The following is a 22,511-nucleotide window of genomic DNA, read 5'->3' as shown; positions in this document are numbered from 1 at the left end:
CTGCTTCAAAGATCAACAGAGACCAATTTTATTTTAATATCAGTTGTATAGCACATACATTAATATAACTTTAATATTTCCACGCTATCACCATAGTCATTTTTGCTACAAATATTAACATCTCTACCAAAAGATGTTTGATATAGCTATAGATGAATGCCTATGAAGATGTAATAAATAATAACAAATAAACCTTTTTAAAAATTATCAATCTAGGGCTTCCCTGGTGGCGCAGTGGTTGAGAGTCCACCTGCCGATGCAGGGGACATGGGTTCGTGCCCCAGTCTGGGAAGATCCCACATGCCGCAGAGCGGCTGGGCCCGTGAGCCATGGCCGCTGAGCCTGCGCGTCCGGAGCCTGTGCTCCGCAACGGGAGAGGCCACAGCAGTGAGAGGCCCGTGTACCCCAAAAAATGAAAAATAAAAAAAAAATTTTTTTAATTATCAATCTAAAAGTCAAGAGATTTTTATTAAAAAGCCAAGAAAAGATTAGAATTCTAAGCAAACCAATGAGGTTAAAATGCTAATTTAAACCCATCTTAAACTGGATCACAGGATAGCTGATTCTGATATACTAAAATTGTAACTTTAAAAAAAAAAGGAAAATTCATTCTTTGCCTACGTTAGATATTATTTTCCAAATTACAAAAGAATTCTGTCCTAATAAAACATGAATTACTCAATTTACATATATACACATACATATATTTAATCTACATCCTTCACAATTATTTCTATGCTTTACAAATATTTTCATTAAATTTTAAAAGAAAAGTTCATAATAATGTTTGTCCATCCAACAATATTGTTTACAGTTTAGTTTTATTCACTTTTCTAGTCCTCAGGGTATCATCCTATACAGACAAGTATGGCTACACTTCACGTTTTAATAGCAGTTTGCAAGCTCAGATTTTGTTAAGATGTCATAGTTCCATACAAAGCACCATGAACTACCTCTAGTAGAACCTCTATCATATCACACAATAATGACTGGTTTACATTGTCTACCCTCAGGAGAAAATTCTTAATAGCTAGCAGTGCATTTTAGAAATCTTGGTCTCCCAGAAGCTAGTGCTATGCCTGACACCCAAGAAATTAAATGGTTAATGAATGCAAAAATGAACTTTAATATAACTAAATCTTTTCATAAATATTTCTTGATAAAACAATTCCTCTATGATAAAATGTTTGATACGACATGTATGATAAAATAATAATATAGAAAAGAAACTAACTAAAAAGAATAAATTCTTACTGCTTATTGAAGAAATACGGTTGTGTTCCCAGTCTTTGAGAAAGAGCTTGACAGCACTGGTCTACATCTTCTAAGACCTAACACAAGCAACAGACCCCAGAGAAAAATATTTAAATTAGCAAAGCAATAAAATGTGTCTAAAACTTAACATGTATCATAGTTTATAATAAAAATATAAATTTAGGTAACCATTTATATTTAAATCAGACCACAGACCACATAGAGAACATACATAATAATTTCTATACAAGAAACAGGGAGAAAATTTGAGAGCAAATTTCCTTTAAATACAAGTACATTTAAGTTACTTATAAGGATTATGATCAAGAAAGTTTTTATCTCAAAACTCTACTCCCTACAAAAATGTTTTCCTGAATCCATATAATCAAATGACTTCACATATATTAAAAAATCTGCTTCATAAAGATGACACTGCTGACCTACCATGAGTAAAAATCATTTGAATTGTTTTCCCACTAGTGGAAATAGATTTTATTTACTCCATCCCTATTCATTTACCCAATCCCCCTTGTGGCCAATGGCACACATCAATGAGTTGGCTGACTAGGACTAGGGGTATCCTTGAAAATGAGACATTAATTAGCTTAATGATGCTCAAACTCATGACCTTGACAAGATATATATTTTTATAATTTTGCTACTTCAGTAAATTTAAGACCAAAGAAAAGCAGGTATATTAAGCACTGCATCTAACAGGGTTGGGTTTTTCTTTTTAAGCCCTGGTGCAGCAGATCTATATTTATTGGCATAAAAAAATGTCCACAATGTATTGCTGAATGGATAAAAAAAATTAGGTTATAGAGTGGCAGTTATACTATGACCTCATTTAAAGAAAATGTTATTAAGAGACACCTAGAAGAATGTTCTCCATATAGTTAACAGTGGCAATTTCTAGATGGCAGGATTCCAGCCAACTTTTATTCCGTTTTTGAAGTTTTCGGTATTACATAATTTGTTTTACAATAAGCATGTGTGATTTTTATAAAACAAAAAAGTACTTCATGTCAGAGAAAATAAGAGCAAATGTTAATTTTTTTTTATTATGTTGGGAGTTTGTTTCTTTTTTTGGCTGCGCCACGCAGCATGTGGGATCTTAGCTCCCCGACCTGGGATGGAACTGGCACCCCCTGCATTGGAAGCGCAGAGTCTTAACCACTGGACCGCCAGGAAGTCCCCTGGGATTTTTTTAAAGGACCAACAATTTAAAATCGTTTTTCTTTATGTATTAAAGTTGAGGGTTTTACCAACTTCAATCTGAACTGACCTGGTCCAGAGTCTTGTTACCCCATCCAATAGCTTTCATCTTACGTTTGACTTCCCACTGTTTCTGATAGGCCAAAATATGATTCAGAGGCCAAGGGTAAGGAGATCCATACCTAGCATGAGTGATCTAAAGCAAAAAGATTATGTTAAAAACATGATTCTAAAGACATAGCCTGTTTTCACAAATAAAATTCTAAGGGAAATATATTTCCAGAGACCACAAACAGAGCAATCTGAAAAAATAAAACAAAACATAGCTTGCAATCTAAAAATTAAAATTTTAAACCATTCTCTTTAAAAATATATAAACTTTCACATACTCTGCAACCAGTTATATCAAACAATGACACACAGCTTCCCTAAAATGTATGTGCAAGCAAAATTAAAGTGAAAAACTATATCACTAATGGTATAAACCACAATGTTTCATTTATGAGCAGGGACTTATGATTCTGAGCAAAAGTGTTTTTTCATTAAATTTTAATTAAGATAAATGTTGCAGAACCACTCACCTCCCCTACAGTAGCTTCATCACACCACTGAAGATACAACTAGGAAAAAAAAAACAGTCACCAAAACTTTAAAGTATCAAAGAGAAAATGGATAAAGAAAGTTACTTCTTGCCAGGGTAATTTTTTATAAGCCAACGTCATAAAAGTCACATATGTGAGGGTTGTTTTTGTTTTTTCTTGGCTAATGTTGCTACACAGAATTATTAAACTTAATGGTGGTACCTATAAAAATATTTCTTATTCATAGAATACATCTCTAAATGCCATTAAAGTATTTTACAGATACCATTTAAGTGAATTTCACAAGACCAAAATAAAATAATGAGTGGGCAAGAGTCACTCCTGTTTACTAACAGAAAAACTAGAAATGATAATATCAGGCAACTTGTTCAATGATAATGATCAAATTATTTGGGTAACGACACTAGCCCTAGAAGTGGCTTGACTGCTTTCCTATTTTTCAGTAACTTTAACATAACCCATAAGAAACATGATCTTTTATGAGAAAAAGCTTATTTTCAAGGCCTCTTATCTTCTATTATACCTCTGCAGTCAACAGCATATTGTTGACTAATTCCATGTAGGCTTTCATTTCTGCTTTTTGGACTTCATCCAGCCCATCACTAAGAGAATGGCCCTAAAGGGAATTTAAAAAACTTTAAAAGAGCATCATATTAAATATACAAAAACTTTCAGTTATCTTACTACCAAGTAATACAACATCAATGTTTTACTGCAAATGTCCAATGGATTCATTTCCAAAATGCCCCCTAAAACATAATTATTTTATGTAAAAAAATAATACTTTGCTATCACTACAAAATATTAATAAGAAGTATTTACTTGTCATTATAAAAATGTATCTTTCAAGAGACAAAATTACATTATTATTTCACAAAAGAAGAAAAGAGCGATGGCCAGTAAACCTTGTTGTTTTTAAGAGACTAATCTTTTTAGTAATAAAATAAATTCCAAAGATTGACATGTGTTACTTATAAAGTGGCCAAAGATTTTTTTAAATGTTATTAGTAAAGGATAGGCAAATAGACACTAATTTTTAAATTCTAATACAGTATAGTAATGAGTAGATGCATAAAATAGTATAAGCTTTAGTTGTAAGATTTTTAAAATGCATACCCTATAACACTGTATTATCACTCTTAGGAATTTATCCTAAGGAGATAATTTAACGAGTGTACAAAGGTGTATGTACAAGAATATTTGTATTAGCACTCAATAACAGCAGAAAATTGGCAACAACTTCAGTGTCCATCAATAAAGACTTAAATAAATTATAATACATCCATATGATAGAATATTATACAACAATTTAAAAGGATAACATATATCTATAGTCATTAAATGGAAGAATTTCAAAACACATTGATGATTTTAAAAGGCAGGTTGCAAAATAATACATAACAGTATGACCTGTATTTTTCTACATATGCAAAAAAAAATTCTGGAAGCATGCTCCCCAAAATGTTAATGGAGATTGTTCTTTGATAACTATTAAAATCTAAACTGAATAATAATTCAAATGGGTAAATTAGCATTGATACATTCAACTTTTTAAACATATTCTATAACTCCCTCCTCAAAGGTTAACCTGATATTTTACAACAATGAAGAGTTTTCATTTGTGACCAAAATTCTCTTAAGCATGAGTTAGAAAATTATCTATCACTTTGTAAAGATCAAATGGCCTCTTCTGCCACTGACTTACATTATGGGGGGAAAAAAACTTACTCTTTAGAAATATTTCTCTGGTAGTTTATATCAGCATTTTGTAAAACTAGGTTAAAATCAACGTAAATGTTACAACACCCTAAAGAATGATGAATGACTTACTTAAAACTAACTGTGATCAAATGCATTTAATATCTTTTTTATTACCTTGGCTTTAACGAATTGGACTATTGGACCAAGTTCCGATACTACTTGATTTCCTACGTGAATAAAAGGTACTTTACCTGTTGAGGGGGAAAAAAATGTGAAAACACTCTCCATAAATTAAAGTTTGTGCTAAAAAGGAAATCAACACAAAACTGGGATATGTTTTATTAATACACACAGTTTCCTAACACTATGACTTTTGAAAATTATAGCTAAATGCGTACGTTAAATTCTAAAAATTTTTAAACATTAATTACTAATTTTAAAACAAAAGAAAAAAACAAGGAGATTCACTTCTAGAGTTCTTATATGTAATAACAGATCAAAATATTCCCTTTTCAGAGCTAACACTAATAAGTCACTATATAGCAGTAAATACTAATTATTCAAATTATATGAACCAAGCCTAGTCATTGGTTCATGACCACTGATAGATCTGAAAAAATTAAACTGGGCCTTCTCTTCAGAGTACAATGAATCAATCTATATTTAAGCTACATTTATGAAGCTTATTTTTTTTTTTACATCTACTACTTTCAAATCTCAGGTACCCATTCAGATCAATTGTTTAAGCACATAATGGTGCATTAATAAATGTATCTGACTCAAAAATTTCAGGAATTAAGACAATAACAATCTTTGAAGGTATGCTAGCTTATGAATTATAATACAAAGTATGCTCCCAACACATGTGGGGAAAAAAGAATTAGTATGCTTACAAAAACTGGTTTCCCTAAATAAATGCCACATTAAAAAAGTAATATCTCATTTTTTTAAATACTAATAATAGATGAAATGATCAGAGATGACGATCTCCAAATAGCAATAAAGTCTACCTCAAATGCTAAAGGATGAAACTTTGTCAGACTTAGTTCAAATAGAGTTCACCCTAACAGCTGGCTTCTTCGTGGTCCTTTTCAAGAGATTCACTCCTCTCTGGCTTAGACAGCCTGAGGGTAATAGATGAGGTGCACAGCACTAACAAAAGCTTCATCTGCGTCCACAGGACATTACAAAGGAAAGGCAGGCCTTTTGGAATACAACTCAACAGAGGTATTTAGAAGACATTTCCATTTACCAATATAAAAACACTGAATTCTGCATTCCTTTTTTCTACCGCTTTATAAATCTTTCAAAAAAGAAAAAAAATTCTTATCTGCATTAAGAATTAGATCATACTCTTTTTTAACTTGGGATAATATCTTTGTAACTACTATACTGATAGAAATAGTACAGGTCCTCTGAGATAATATGACCAGAGAATGAAAACAATTTGTGAATGAATGTCTAGACTGAAGAGTATTTTGTGGTGGTACATTTTAAGATCAAAGTATATTTCTCATTTTCATTATCCAGTTTGGAGTTCTTGGAAGACAGAGTTTATACTGGCATACCTTGCCTTATTGTACTTGGCTTTATTGTGCTTTGCAGATATTGCGTGTTTTTACAAACTGAAGGTATGTGGCAACCCCGAATTGAGTAAGTGTATTGGTGCCATTTTTCCAACAGCATTTGCTTACTTTATGTCTCTGTATCACATTTTGGTAATTTTCACAATACTTTAAACATTTTCATTATTATTATATTTGTTATAAATTTAAAACTTTAAAGAATGAGGAGTTGCTTCTTATGGATGAGCAAAGAAAGTGGTTTCTTGAAATAAAATCTACTCTTAGTGAAGATGCTGTGAAGACTGTTGAAATGACAACAAAGGATTTAGAATATTACATAAACTTAGTTTATAAAACAGCATCAGGGCTTGAGAGGATTGACTCCAATTCTGAAAGACGTTCTACTGTGGGTAAAATGCTATCAAACAGCATTCCATGCTACACAGAAATCGTTTGTGAAAGGAAGAGTCAATCGAAAAGGCAAACTTCAATGCTGTCTTATTTTAAGAAATGGCCAGGGACTTCCCTGGTGGCACAGTGGTTGAGAATCCGCCTGCCAATGCACGGGACACGGGTTCGAGACCTGGTCTGGGAAGATCCCACGTACCGCAGAGCAACTGAGCCCATGTGCCACAGCTACTGAGCCTACACTCTACAGCCCGCGAGCCACAACTACTGATGCCATGTGCCACAACTACTGAAGCCCACACACCTAGAGCCCGAGCTCCGCAACAAGGGAAGCCACTGCAATGAGAAGCCCACACACCACAACGAAGAGTGGCCCCCATTTACCGCAACTGGAGGGGGTCCACGCACAGCAACGAAGACCCAACGCAGCAATCAATCGAGTGAATGAATGAATGAAAGAAACAATAAGAAATGGCCAGAGCCACCCCAACCTTCAGCAGCCACCACCCTGATCAGCCAGCAGCCATCAATATGGAGGTAAGACCCTCCGCCAGCAAAAAGGTTTTGACTCACTGAAGGCTCAGATAATGGTTAGCATTTTTTAGCAATAAAATATTCCTAATGGAGATATGTATAGTGTTTTTTTAGCCACAATGTTATCTCACATTTAACAGACTACAGTACAGTGTAAACATAACTTTTATATGCATCGGGAAACCAAAAATATCCATGTGACTCACTTTATTGCAATATTCGCTTTACTGTGTTGGTCTGGAACCAAACCCCACAGTATCTCAAGGTATGCCTGTATTTTATTTCTTTTCTTAAAAATACTTTGCGCATTGTAGATTCTGAAGCAGGGAAGCAGTGTGGGTAGCCGACTGAATACTCATATATCTCTAAATACAAAGAAATAAATAAAAATCAAGGCAACAAGGGACTTACCTGGTGGTGCAGTGGATAAGAATCCACCTGCCAATGCAGGGGACACAGGTTTGAGCCCTGGTCCAGGAAGATCTCACATGCCATGGAGCAACTAAGCCCGCATTCCACAACTACTGAGCTTGCGCTCTAGAGCCCGCAAACCACAAATACTGAGCCCACGTGCCACAACTACTGAGGCTCAGGCGCCTAAAGCCCACGCTCCGCATCAAGAGAAGCCACCACAATGAGAAGCCCGTGCACCGCAATGAAGAGTAGCCCCTGCTCACCACAACTAGAGAAAGCCCATGCACAGCAACGAAGACCCAACGCAGCCAAAAAATTAATTAATTAATTAACTTTTTTAAAAAATCAAGGCAACAAATTAGAAGTAAATAATGTTTTCTGTCACTAGCCTGACTTAAGGTGGAGCCAGTGTTATATCCTTATTATTGGAGGTGATCAGGCAAAAGCAGAGTGAGACAGTTATTCTCTGGCACCAATCAAAGGTCATAAAAAAAAAACCCAAATGCCCTGCTTCTCATTTTAGGCAGAATAATCATTTTTGGAAATTTTATATTTAAAGAAAGCAAGATGTTTCCAAGCAAGTTTATTTATTCAGAGAATATTAGAAATAGAAAGGACCTTGGATGTCATCTAATGCAACCACCTCATATTACAGATGAAGCCACTGAGGCTCAAAGAAAAGAAGTGAATTTCCCAAGAAAACTGTTAACATGTGACAAAGTCACAGAAGGGTTAGACTAAAAATTTCCTAACTCTTAGCCAAGTGGTCTTCTGACTATTCCATGATGTTCTCTGCTTTAAAAATCTACCAACAACCAGATCAAACAAGCAAATAAAATATAACACATTCCCATGGTCACCCAAATCATATGATAAAAGAAATACTAGAGACGATGAAATTTAACTACCTTAATAGAAAGTGCCATTTTCATCTACCTATGGGAGACTTCTCCTATGCATATATGTATATATGCATGTATTGTAGTCTCTATACTATTTATGTTTGTCTTTCCTAGAATCTATGAAGATGGATAACTGCCTAGGTCATACTACATATAGTACAGTCATTTTAGGAAATAGGTGGATAAGCTATATGGCTTCTCCTTGATTTGTCAAAGATATTAACTTTAGTATTAGATTACTAACCTTTTTATATGTATATCTACACTCTTTGTATGACTACACAGAGGAAAAAGATGGACAGAACCCAATATAATTCATTTCACCAGAAGTCAATAAAGTTTATAAAACCTATGTATAAACTTAAAACAAAATGATTCAATTAATAGCCTTCAAGGATCTAAAAGATGTATATGTTTATAAGTCTAAAAATTCATTTATTGAAACGTTTTTAAAATGTATATTCATAAACCTATAAATGTAGAGGTATTCATATAGAACTTTCAGTGTGTATAGAGAGGGTGTCTTCACAGCTGTTGACAATTATTATCACCCTTAAGAGTTTATGATAAAAAAATGTCATTCCTAATGATCCAAGTCATTCCTAAATTATCACCACAATAAAGAGATCGATAAATGTCTCCCTAAAAAGCAATGTAACACACTTGTACCAATCAGTTATATTCAACGAATTTATCCATAAAGCAGTGGTTCTATGTGTTATTATTGCTCCAGCAAAACCATAATTATAATAACCCATACCAATTCTATTTATTTATCAGATTTGGTGGCACTATATTTTTATATTAAAAATTACCTGAATCATGTTTATTTAAAACTGTACCTTAATCTACTAATACATGATACACAGAAAAGGCAATACTGATTATAAAAAATAGCAGAAAGGCTAAAACCTTAATAAGAAAAAGTAACTTAAAAACTTAAAATGAAACAAAAGGAATCAGAAACCAAAGACATTCAGATCTATGACATGTTAATTTAATTATTCCACAATCTCTCTTCTTCCATTGGCATAATGGGAGAATACAATTTAGAGAAGTGTATTTAATAATAAATGGATTCACATACTAAAATTTGTTTTCTGAAGAAGGAACAGTCTTATGTAAATAAGACTGGGGGAAATCTGAGATTATATATTTTCTTAACATTTACTATTTGAAACAATTCCCCTAACTTTCCAGTAATCATCTCTGACCACAGAGTTGAAATGAGTAGACATGTCACCCCAAGACTGTCAAGTTTGCAACTGTTACTTTATAGAATGGGAAAATTCTTCAAAGGGTAAACAAAAAATATAGGCATTTTAAAAATCTAGGTACAAACTGGACTATCACTGCAATTTTATCAATGCAGAATATTAACAGAGAAGAAAAACAAAACTAAAAAACACTTACCAGATGGAGACATATATTCTGCATTTGCCCTGCAAACCACTTTGACGGGCAGATTACACATCTGCAAAAAGGCCTGTCAACCAAGAGAAGTCTACAGTAAGTCTAGTGAAAGTATGTGCATATTCAAACACAACTTTTTATTTATTTCTTTTCCAAACTTAATAGCTCAGGAAAAGAAAAAGAATGAATCAACTTAAAGTGAAAGATTTGTACTCTAAAACAAAAATAAAATGTCATTTCAATACTAAAAATCAATATGACTTAGACACCAGTAAATGTATAAAACTTAAAGCATTTATACAAACAAATGTAAATTATCCACTTATTTTACTGCATTAGTTTATGTAAGTCAGCAATACTGTGTATTTATTTAATTTTCTTTAACAGATGACTAAAGTCCAAACTTTATAAGCTATTACTAACTTCCACTACTCTTTACAGAATCCTTATCTTTCCTGTCTTAGGGGAAAACTCTCAAACTGTTATTTTTACTACTTCAAAGTTCTCTCCAATAATACTCAACATCCTAATGTGTAGCTTTCATGCTTATTAACTCACTTTTTAAAGATATAGAATTGTTTATTTTTACTTTGTTTATAGCAACAAAAATTTTATAAGTCTAACAATAGGGAACTGTTTAATTATTTATGGTAAATGCAAACCATATAATTTTATACAATTTTTAAAAATCATTAATTATATCTTCACACATGACTGCCTGAAATAAGAACTTTATTTCCAAAGCTTCCTTCCAACTGGGTGTGACCAATGTCTAAATTCTGGCCAACGGGACTCAAAGTTCCGGGCAACTGCTCGGGAAGTTTCTTTAAAAAGAAGAGATATGACCTCTCCTCTTTTTCCTTCTTGCTGACTAGAATGTAAAAAAGATGACTTACAGCCACCATAGCCAAACTGAATCACAGTAGAAGTTGAGTGTTGAAGATGGCAGAGCAACAAGAAGAGGCAGGAAGCCTAAGTTTTTGATAATCATTCAGTCCCAAACCTAGATTACTTGTGTTAAAAAAAGAAAGAAAGAAAAGAAATAAACTTCTATCTTTTTAAGCCACTGCTATTTTGGGTTTTCCATAACTCACAGCCAAACCTAATCCTGACTAATTTACCAACAATTACTGTTTCTAGGTTTAAACAGCACCTCACCCAAACAAAAGTTGACTCTTCAATGTCTACGTAAGTATAACTAACAGTCCTCTAAATACTATAACCTATGCTCCCAATTTATAACAATAATACTGAGCTTCTTGGTTGGCCCACAAGTATGAACTCCAGGTAGTGGTTCTCAAGCTTCAGTGTACCATCAAAGTCATGTGGAAGGCTTGTTAAAACACAGATTGCTAAGAAGGGAAGAATTAGAATAAGTATAAAGAGACTTTTCAAGAAGACTGAGAAGGAAGAAGGGAATTAAGAAGGGTCAGCTCCCTTCTATTATAGATGTATCTGTACCCAATGATGGAAAAAGGTTGAGCTCATTAAAACATATATAAGAAATAGGCTGAAATGACAAGAACCAGGCAGAATAACTGACATACAAGATCCATGAGAAGATAAAAAGGAATGAAATAAGAGCACAGGTGGAAGCATCCGTTTTTTTCAGGAAATAGGACACTTTTTCCACTGTACTTGCAAGGGGTGGTCAGCATCAGTGATGATGACTGCAAGCTGATAAGTGAGAAGGACAAGAAAATGAGGGAGTGCTCATATTCTGTGCAATGGGAGAAAAAACCGTCTGCCGAGAACGTAGGACCAAGAGGGGGTTTAGGCCTTCAGAAGAACAAAAAGAATTTGAAAGAACTGCTTAATGCATCTTCTCAAAGGTCAGAATAATACTCAGTTGTTAGTTAACAATCATAGTACTATATAAAATAGTAAATATGGTATATTTTGCTAACCTCCATGTATATTGGTAACTGTACTAATCATTGTTCCAAAAAGCCGTGTTTCACTAAAAGAGGTTAAGCAAAATTGTAATGTTCTACAATCAAAGCCGTGTTTCCAGTCCTGTGAATTTTTTACTTCTTTACTAAAAAATAACTGGCTTAATTTTAACCAATTTAACAACATTCAACTTACCACAGACCTCAATTGATGGCACAATTCTACTTAGCCAAAGATTAATTTTATGGCATTTACTGCAATTATTCTTCATCCCTGATTCAAAAGAAATTTTCTGAATTAATCTGAATTAATCACAAAGAAGTCTGATGTCACAAACACAGTATTTTCATCCAAACATTAAAAATGCAAACCAAGGGCTTCCCTGGTGGCGCAGTGGTTGAGAGTCTGCCTGCCGATGCAGGGGACACAGGTTCGTGCCCCGGTCCGGGAAGATCCCACATGCCGTGGAGCGGCTGGGCCCGTGAGCCATGGCCGCTGAGCCTGCGCGTCCGGAGCCTGTGCTCCACAACGGGAGAGGCCACAACAGTGAGAGGCCCGGGTACCGTTAAAAAAAAAAAAAAAAAAAAAAATTCAAACCAAAACATTACCATTACTGTCTTCAAGAATATAAAAATTCCAAATCCAAAACAGACTTTGATTCAACAGTATTTCTCCTTTCTCTTGTAGCACAGGAGAAAAATCTCTGAGGCTCCAGAATAGGACTTTCACCTTTCACTTGCATTTTCAATCTCTTATCAGCACCTCAAATACTCTAATTAAAACAGGTATGATACACCAACCTAAAACACATTTTATTTTCAATTCTGAATAGCAATCTGCATACTTTTATTCTTATGTAAATACAAAGAAAAATGTAGTTCTAATCATAATAAGGAAAGTTAGGAAAATTCAGCCAACTCCTATTCCTCTGTTGGATACATTATTCCAAACTAATTCAAGTGATTGACAACATAAAATAATTTAAATTAAAAATTTAGCACATCCTATGAGAACAATGATTTATAACTGTGCTGTCTAGTATGGTAGCCACTAGTCACCTGTGGCTATTTAACTTAAATTTAAATTGATTAAATCTGAATAAAATTTTTAATTCAGTTCCCCAGTCACACTAGCCATTTCACATGCTCAATAGCCATATGTGGCTAGTGGCTACCATATTTATTGGCCAGTACAAATAACAGAACATTTCCATCATCACAGAAAGTTCTACTGGACATTGTGGGTCTATTGCAATAGCAATGATAATAGCAATAGCAATGGTAATCAGTGCATAAAAGATACCTTAGCAAAACAGGCTGACATCATCTGAAAGAGATTAGGCTAAATTTTTTTTTTTTTTTTAACAAATGTGTTTTTTAATTTTTTTTTTTTTAATTAATTAATTAATTTATGGCTGTGTTGGGTCTTCGTTTCTGTGTGAGGGCTTTCTCTAGTTGTGGCAAGCGGGGTCCACTCTTCATCGCCGTGCGTGGGCCTCTCACTATCATTGCCTCTCTTCTCTGTGGAGCACAGGCTCCAGACGCACAGGCTCAGTAATTGCGGCTCACGGGCCCAGTTGCTCCGCGGCATGCGGGATCTTCCCAGACCAGGGCTCGAACCCGTGTCCCCTGCATTCGCAGGCAGATTCTCAACCACTGCGCCACCAGGGAAGCCCTAGGCTAAATATTATAAAAACAACCTGCACAGTATTACAGTGATGACTGTGAGACACTAAACACCATAATATTTTCAATTTTCAGAAAGAACTAATATAGGGTTTACTCATTTGCTGAGCAACCCCAATTGACAAAATGGGTCAGGTAAGTTTATTAAAATGTGAAAACTAAGAACTTTAGAATGAATAAATTAAAGCACAGCCAATCAATATATTCTTTGAATATAAATTTACTGAGTACCTAAACATATGACATGGTAGGACTTTTTTAAACACACACATGCACACAGAACATAATACCCAGTACCTAAAGTCTAAGACCCCGAAATTTAATCAGCTTCATGTAGTTTCAACATATTGAGCGAATTAATTAAGTTCATAGCGTCAAAAAAATTCATTGAAGGGTATGTCTGTATATTTTTTTATTTCCACAAAAAAATTCAAAGGAAAAAAGTAATACTAGATCATCGAGAACCAGTTAAACATGAAGGATTGAACTTACACATTTATCTCCGCAACCTTTCAAAAAATCCAATGAAGTAACAGTGAAGAAGCAGAAAATGTGTAAACCCAGAAAAACACAAAGAATGGAAGAGGAGACCAAAGCAGACCAGAGATGTCAACCCATTTTTAAAGATAAAAAGCAGACTTAGCAGGGCAGAGGAAGCTGAAACCTAAGGGCATGCAGAGGAGAAAATCAATACATTTGCAACACAGAAACTGGGAAGATTCCGAAACTGGAGGCACCAAGTACCACAGAAGGCAGAGGTGAGGTAAAGGACTAAAAATAGGAGAATTGGATGAAAGTCTGTAAAGGCATCAGACAACTAGCCCGCCCCCAATCTGGCAGGAGACAGGAGTTCATTCTCTGGAGAAACCCAACCAGAGAGGCTCCTGACTCGGGACCCAAGCACAGTAGAGGGCCCTGGGTAGAGGGTCACACTGGAAGGAAGGTTAAGGGAAAGTATGTACACTGTAGAGAGCCACAGCACCCTCTCCCTCTCAGCTCCCAAACACTGGCAGCCACATTAAGTACTCCAGAGTACCACTCCATAGAAAACACCTACCAATACTGATGATTTTAGTGAGGGGTAGGGACAGTGGCCAAAAAATGGCCACTGTGCAATCAGTCTATAGCGAAGCCCGCATGCCAAAAAGTTCCTCAATGCCCCATCAGCTTTTTAGTGCCTCACTCTTAAATATAAATTGTTAGCAGAGATCAACAGATATTTGAGGAAAGCCTCAAACATACAGAGCCAAAACAAACTACAAAACAAAGTAGTTGAGAGGAAACAGAAAATGCAGACAGCAACTTCAAAGAAAAATTATAATGGCTAATATTCATTGAGCACTTACTATGTGCCAGGTACTTGCATAAGAGCTTAACTCTATGAGGTAGGTACAAAAAAAAAATCCCTATTTTAAGATGAGAAAACAGAAGTACAGGGAGGTCAAGGAATCTATTCAAGGCATATAGGAAGAAAGGAAAGGAGGGAGGGAAGAATGGAGAGAAAAAGGGAAAGAAAGGAAAAAAAGAAAGAAAGAAAAAGGGAAAAAAGGAAAATGAAAAGAAGCAAAGCATACAAAGGACTGAGATGACACTGAATGTCTCAAAAGAAGCTCCAAAAGCTAAAGGATGACAAAAGGCTTTCAAAATTCTAACGAAAAATCTTGCCAACCTAAAATTCTACATGTGGCCAAGGAATCAATCAGGTGTGAAGATAGAATTTTAAAAAAACATAACACAAGCAAGGTCTTTTTTAAAAGCCTAAAATAAAAATAATAAACCAAGAAAAAAAGAACATAGGATGCAGAAAATTAGGGAATCCAACATAAAAGGAAGGCAAGAAGAATTCCCTGAATGATGATGAACAGCAGTCTTAACAACGAGCTATGATGCCAACCAAGAAAGAAACTGTCCCAATTAAAGTAGAAGGAACAGGGCTTTCAAAGGTAATAGTTCCAAGAAATAAATAAATAAATAAAGGACCTGACGTGTTTGACCATTGTGAGGGGGAGTTTTACAGTTCAGTCAAAGAGTTTAGGAGAGAAAACTACCCAAATGAATTAAATAAAGCAATTACTCAATGGAAAAAAAATCATATAGAAAGAATATGTTCATTGTACACTAAGCCACTCAGCTGGGGTCAATATTTACATTCTAATTATAATATAAACACTGAATATTAATTTAACAAAAGTTAAAGAACTATTGGGAAGATGGGGAAGGAGAAGCGGAAGAGAGCTGCAAATGGTAAATTTCATAGTGGAATTCAATAGATATATTTAAATTAAAAACTGAAACAGCATCACAAGCATCTTACTTAGAAATATAGAGGTAAATACCAAGGGAAAAAAAATACAGCTGAAAGAACAGAAAGTGGTTGTTTCTGGGTATCAGGATTTGGGGTGAGGTAAGGGTGGGACAGTCGACTGTTTTCTGTGTGTGATAAGACTCCCATATATTGATGGTGGGAGTGGTAAACGAGTCAACCACTTTGAACTGTTTGGTAATATTGACTATTAAGCAGATGCCTACTCTGTCAGCCAACAATTCCCCTCCCAGAAATACACCAAAAAGAAACGAGGCATATAGCCACTAACATACAAGAATGCTCCTAGCAACTTCGTCCATATAGTCAAATAAAGGAACTCAAATGTCCGTTAACATGAGCAGCAACTCTAAAATTCCTAATTCCAAGCTAAAAAGGATATATAATGTTACCAATTGCTATTATAAAAAAGCAAAAAATCTAAAAAGATTACACATTTTTCTTAACTCTAAATTCTTTAGAAATAGCATACTTGGACAACTTTTAAATCAGAGAAATTCTAGAAACAATCCCAGAAGGTAACACCTATGATAATCCATGAAGATTCTAAATTCTATTTCTTCAGTAATTACTTCTGAATCATAGCTTCTGGGAACTACAGCTCAAATATTTTGTAAAGACTAGTGTTGAGAAACAGAATATATTTCATTTACATATAATTGAAACTAAGGCCAGGAGTCTAAAGAAATAAGAACAATCTGTTACCAATCAATTTGACCCTTACAAATACTTTAAATCCTATATTCTAAAGTTATCTTAGATAACAGTGCCACTCCTTTTATTAGATCATAAAACTAGCATCTTAAATGTTGGGGGAAAACCTAACACATGTTGCAGATAAAGGAATGTCTTGTGATTGCTGGGGTCAGGTGGGGTAGGGGTGGCAGCAGTGGGAGGGATGAATGAACTGGGAGTGTGGGGTTAGCAGAAACAAACTACTATATACAGGATGGATAAACAACAAGGTCCTACTGTAGAGCACAGGGAACTACATTCGGTATCCTGTGATAGACCAGAATGGGAAAGAATATGAGAAAGAATGTATATATATGTATAACTGAATCACTTTCCTGTACAGTAGAAATTAACACAACATTGTCAATCAACTATACGTCAATAAAATAAATTTTTAAAAAAAGAATGTCAGAAATATAGACAGGGATCCTGTAACAGCAATCCTTCAGTAACACGGTGGCAAGCCTTCTGATTCCTCTTTCTTCTAATTTCAGAACCCTCTGTCTTCTAAAATTGGCTTTTACTGCTGTAATTCCCAGTTATGTGCCTGGTACATAACAGATAATAATTATCAGCTCAATGAATAAATGAACAAACACACAAAAATCTGAACAATACATAAACCACAAAATAAACAAAGAGTAGAGAATCCAAGACTCAGTACACCTAGTTCTAGTCATACATGAACTTTTCTAAATGAAACAACAGAAACTTCTGATAATAAAAACACAGGGGGAAAAAAAGGCTGCTTTTGTCAAAATTCAAAACAAAATTTATACTCAACCACTGGTCGGGGTATAAATCAATGTAATCTTTTTAAAGGGCTCTTTGGTAACATCTACCAAAATTCTAAATATACATAGCCTTTGACCCAGTAATTGTATTGCTAGAAATATATCATATGGGCATATTTACATAAGATTATATAAGATATATATAAGGATATTCACACCTAAGCCCTATTTATAGTAGCAAAGTAATAATTATAACAATAGCCTAATATCCATCAATAAGAGACTGGTTCAATAAACTGTGGTGAATCTGTTAATGGAATATTTGTAGCCTTCAAAAAAGAATGGGGTTGCCCCTCAACTGAACTTCTCACACTAAACTCCAAAGACATTTCTCATCTGGGCTACTGAATGACATAAGACAGTATACACCAAATGCAGAATTCCTTTTTGTATTATTTTTCTTCTAAAGGCCTGGAGCAAATCACTTAAACCATAGCTTAATAAGGCCTGCAAAAAGCTAATTTATTTGGTCCATTGCATAGCTTCCTGTGAACTAACTTGGTAGGAGGATATAATTTTGAATATCTAGAAGAATGAATGGAAAGCAATTATTCACTCATTCACTCACTCACTCAATATTATTGAGCACGTGCTATATATCAGAAACTGTTCTTGACACTGGGAATAGAGTGGTCCCAGACCTCATGGAGTTTACATTCTAATGGAGACAGATGATAAGCAAATAAACAAGAATAGATCCACTGTGATTCCTGCTACTTAGAAATACAAAGCAGTGTGAGGGTATTGCCACTATATGTAGGATGGTCAGATAAGGGTTCACCGGTAACATAACATTTGAGCATAAACCTGAAGAAAGTTAGGGAGCAAGCCATGTAGGTTTCTAGGAGAAAAGCAGTCCAAGTTCAAAGCAGTTCTGTGCTTCAACTGGAGTGTTTGAGGAACAGCAACAAGACCTGTGTGACAATGCAGACTAAGGAAGTGAGTGGTAAGAGACGAGCTCAGAGAGACAACCAGGAGATCATGTAGGACATATAGATAATTGCAAGGATTGTGGCTTTTAATCTGAGTGAGACGAACAATCATTACAGGGGCTTGAGCTGAGGATTGCTGGAATCTGACTGACATTTTAAAGGATTACAAACCACTATACAGAGATTAGATTGTAAAGAGCAGAAGGGTGGAAATACAAGAACTAGTTAAGAAAATTTTGCACTAATCCAGGCAAGAAATGATGGCAGCCCAGGCCAGGATAGGAGAGCTGGAGGTGGTAAGAAGTCAGATTCTGGCTATGTTTTCAAGGTAGGGCCAAAAAGATTTGCTGGTAACTGGATGTGGACATAGCAAAAAAAGAGAGGACTCCAAAGATGACTCAAAGTTTCTCACATAAACAATAAGAAAGACGGAATTGCCATTTACCAAAATAGGAAAAACTGTGGGATGAGCAGGTTTTGGTGGGAGGAGGAGGATTCAGGGGTCTTTAGATGGTCTTCTCTAATTACCGCTTCTCCGTTAGACTTCTGACAGGCAATGAATAGCAGAAAACTCTGCTCTCTTTTCAAAGGCCTGGAGTTGCAAATGGCACAGTTATATGCTTTGAAACCAGATAAACAGATTCTAATGAAACATCAAGAAGCCCAATCTCAAAGGCCACCCCATCTCTTTTATGAGCAAAGGTGACAGAAATACCTACAAATCAGTATCATCTTTGTCAACACTTTCCCGCAAGTATGGTAATATCAAGGTGTTAAGAAATGGGTAGAGCTACAGATATTATGCAGAATAAAAACACAATCAAGGACAGTTTTAATCTTTGATCTTTTCTGCATCTATAGCCCACCACGCTTAAAAACTGAAAAGTCAATTTAACACCTGGTTAAACAAGAAGCTTTAAGAAGCTAAGAAACCACCTGATAAGAACAGTATTATCTTCTGAAAATTTACTGAGAAGTAACACATGAAGGAGCCACTGTCAGCTGGAGTCCTTTAAAATCTCAGCAACTATGTCCCAGTTGTCAGAAAATTTAAAATAAGCATGCAAGTCTCACAATTAATATAAGCAGGTAAGCAGAATAACATTAATGAGCAAATCAAACAAAACAAAACATCTCAAATAGTGTTCCAGAAATAATCTAGAGGGAAATCAGTGGAATTAAATTTAAGCCAAAAAGTCATCAATTTCTTTTACAGAAAACAATAATTATGATGGTCCCTGACAGAAGGAAATAGAATCTACAACCTTAAAAACCTTAAAATATCAAATATCCTTTGTTTTAATTGCATTATGTTAACAACAACCAAAAAGGTAATTAAAAATATTCAGTTCATGAAATGGTGTAAAGGGCTCAACCCTGGTTGAATGGAAACACAGCCAGCCAACAACAGGCCCACCCTGGTCACTGCATTTGCACATGGAGGATGCTGCCTCATTGAGATGCTGTCCTTACCATCATTTAGAGTAATTGACTTTCTGTTGCTGACTCATAAGCCATACCACTCTTATGACTGGGCCACTATTAGCACACTCTCACTCCTTATTTGTCACTGGTTAAGTGCCCTAGCAGAATCTAATGGATCCTAACAGTGTAGAGATTTAAGAAGCAAACTGTTTAAGTGGGAGACTATAGTGTCTTTTGAAAAATGGGAATCCCCTGCATCAGTCTTAAAAGTCAATATAGAACAAAAAAAAGTTAATAGAGCAGTAAGACAGCTCTGGGTGGAATCTTGGTGATGACTGTGTTAATCTGAGAAAGTTTCTTTACCTTGTAAGCTTTCCCACTTCTAAAATGAAAACACCTTATTATGCAAATTAACTGAAGTGTTGTATGTAAAACACTTTACATACTGTCTGGCACATAGTATTTCAATAAATATAAGGTATTATTATTAAAATTAGTAGTAATAATATTAGTAATAATAAATACTCATAAAGCTATCTGCAAAAGAAGAAAGACTATTTAACCTTGGTGATTTCAAAAGAAAACTTCACTTATGTTATTACCTATTAAACACCTCCTTAAGAGAAAAGGGCAAATAATAATTATATACTGTAACTTAGTTATATTTATTTATAATCAAAATAGAAAAATTGTGCACTAAGACAGAAATCTCTAAGTAGATATTAAAAGAATAAATAAGGGAACATAACCAAAAGCTTATACAATATAAAATCTTCTCAACAAGGCAAAAACAACTGAAGACATTTTGATATTGACATAAACTTATACTTTACAAATAATTTTTCAAAGTCATACACATTGATGAAACTGATAAAAGGCCTCCCCCTCCAGAATATAAGTTCCATTAGTACATGATGACCACGCCTATCTTGTTCACTACTTTATCCTCAGCACACCACAGGTTCTCAATAAACGATTGCTTAATGAATAAGACACAGATATTCACAATAATAAATACAAACATACCTAAGTTCATAGAAAACGAGTAAGCTACAACAAAGATTAGCATTTTGTTATTTTATGTTACCAAAGCTCACTGCATTAAAAAGATCAATGTAACTCCTGTTAAATTCAGAGGTATTTAAGTAGGTATGTTTTAGAAAAACAATAACAGGAATTCAACTTCTTAAAAAATTAGCTATGCAGAAATCATCAGAAACCACAATTCAATATGCACAAAAAGCTCTAAATAGAGCAAATTTGTTACCAAAAACATGAAATGCTATTGAGAGCACATACGAAACATCACATCAGAAAATAGGACCTTCCTAATTAACACAACTCTCACCTGAAAACCACTCTTGGAATATATGACTCAAGTTTAAATATATCAATATCTGACAGCTGTAGAAAAATATCAAGTGCAGAAAGAAAGCAACAAAAAAGATAACCAGAATAGGAAAAGATATAAGCTTTCCCTGTTAGAATTAAATATAAATAAAAGTAAATCATAGGGTCAAAATTAAGTAAAAGAGTTATAAAATAGTCAAAGACACAGAAAGAATAATTCTTGTAACCCAAGAACCTAATACAGTACCAGTCACAGAGCTGGCACTCAATGAACAATTTGGGAGTAATGACAGGAAACTACTTTTTTTCTGAGTTCCTCTAATGAATGTTGTAAAGTTTTATGATTTACAGATTAAATATTCCCAACTGAGAAAAATAACAATAACAACAACAAAACCCACTAAATTTAAAATTCTTAGTATAAGTTAAATAGTAGATGGCAGCAATAAAAAATGTATTCATTTCATTTTAATAACCTAATGGTAACTCGATACTGAATCATTTACCAATGAACAACACCAATTAACTTCTTTACTCCAAAAATAAAATGAACACTTATCTTATAAGTTAAATACATAACAATACTCTTTAATTGCACTTAAGCAATAAAATCAACATTGCTTGCCAAGAAAAATATTAAAGGAACTCAATTTTTTTTTTTTCTTTTTTTTTTTTTTTTTTTCGGTACGTGGGCCTCTCACTGTTGTGGCCTCTCCCGTTGCGGAGCACAGGCTCCGGAAGCACAGGCTCGACGGCCATGGCTCACGGGCCTAGCCGCTCTGCGGCATGTGGGATCTTCCCAGACTGGGGCACGAACCCGTGTCCCCTTCATCGGCAGGCAGACACTCAACCACTGCGCCACCAGGGAAGCCCAGGAACTCAAAATTTTAAAGAATTGTCCTCAATAACCTTTTAAAAGATTGAGTGCTTTAAATTGATTAACACTGTAGAATTTAAGGGATTATAAACATAGTTTCTAAATGTATGTAAACTTAACATTAACAAAATTATCCAAATTCTAAATAGAAAAAAATCCATTTTCAGTCCAACCATTACCAGTTATCCTTAGACAGCAGGCCTCAGGTTTTCTTCTTTGGGACAAAGCTTCTATTCATTTCATAATTAAATTTGAAATATTTTAGGTAAGAACTCACTAAGAACTATTCTAAAGCACGCAATACCATTTTCAGGGCACAAAATAAAAATGGTTCTGAATTTTAATTCATATCTTGTTTTACCCAAACACAAAGGAAAATCTGTGACAACAACTGAAGGATTATTTTCCGCCTTACTGAAGAGACATGTTTTAAAATTAAAAACCATGAACAAATCTATCTACAAAATAATTCATTTTTTATATCAAACA

At 34.6% G+C, this 22,511-nt stretch overlaps 1 protein-coding gene across 1 annotated transcript in view; it reads right to left on the bottom strand.

The window, feature by feature from the left end:
* Nucleotides 1-22,511, bottom strand: part of MTX2 (metaxin 2) — a 64,682-nt gene that overhangs the window by 7,352 nt on the left and 34,819 nt on the right. Inside the window, exons 4-9 of the mRNA XM_065880511.1 lie at nucleotides 10,009-10,081; nucleotides 4,947-5,023; nucleotides 3,595-3,687; nucleotides 3,051-3,089; nucleotides 2,540-2,665; nucleotides 1,255-1,331 (exon numbers count right to left, since the gene is read on the bottom strand). Of these exons, the coding sequence (XP_065736583.1) occupies nucleotides 1,255-1,331; nucleotides 2,540-2,665; nucleotides 3,051-3,089; nucleotides 3,595-3,687; nucleotides 4,947-5,023; nucleotides 10,009-10,081 (485 nt within the window). The remainder of the gene's footprint in view (nucleotides 1-1,254; nucleotides 1,332-2,539; nucleotides 2,666-3,050; nucleotides 3,090-3,594; nucleotides 3,688-4,946; nucleotides 5,024-10,008; nucleotides 10,082-22,511) is intronic.

This window comes from Phocoena phocoena, chromosome 7 (genome assembly GCF_963924675.1).
Source record: "Phocoena phocoena chromosome 7, mPhoPho1.1, whole genome shotgun sequence".
Lineage (NCBI taxonomy): Eukaryota > Metazoa > Chordata > Mammalia > Artiodactyla > Phocoenidae > Phocoena > Phocoena phocoena.
This window is presented reverse-complemented; position numbering and strand designations above follow the sequence as displayed.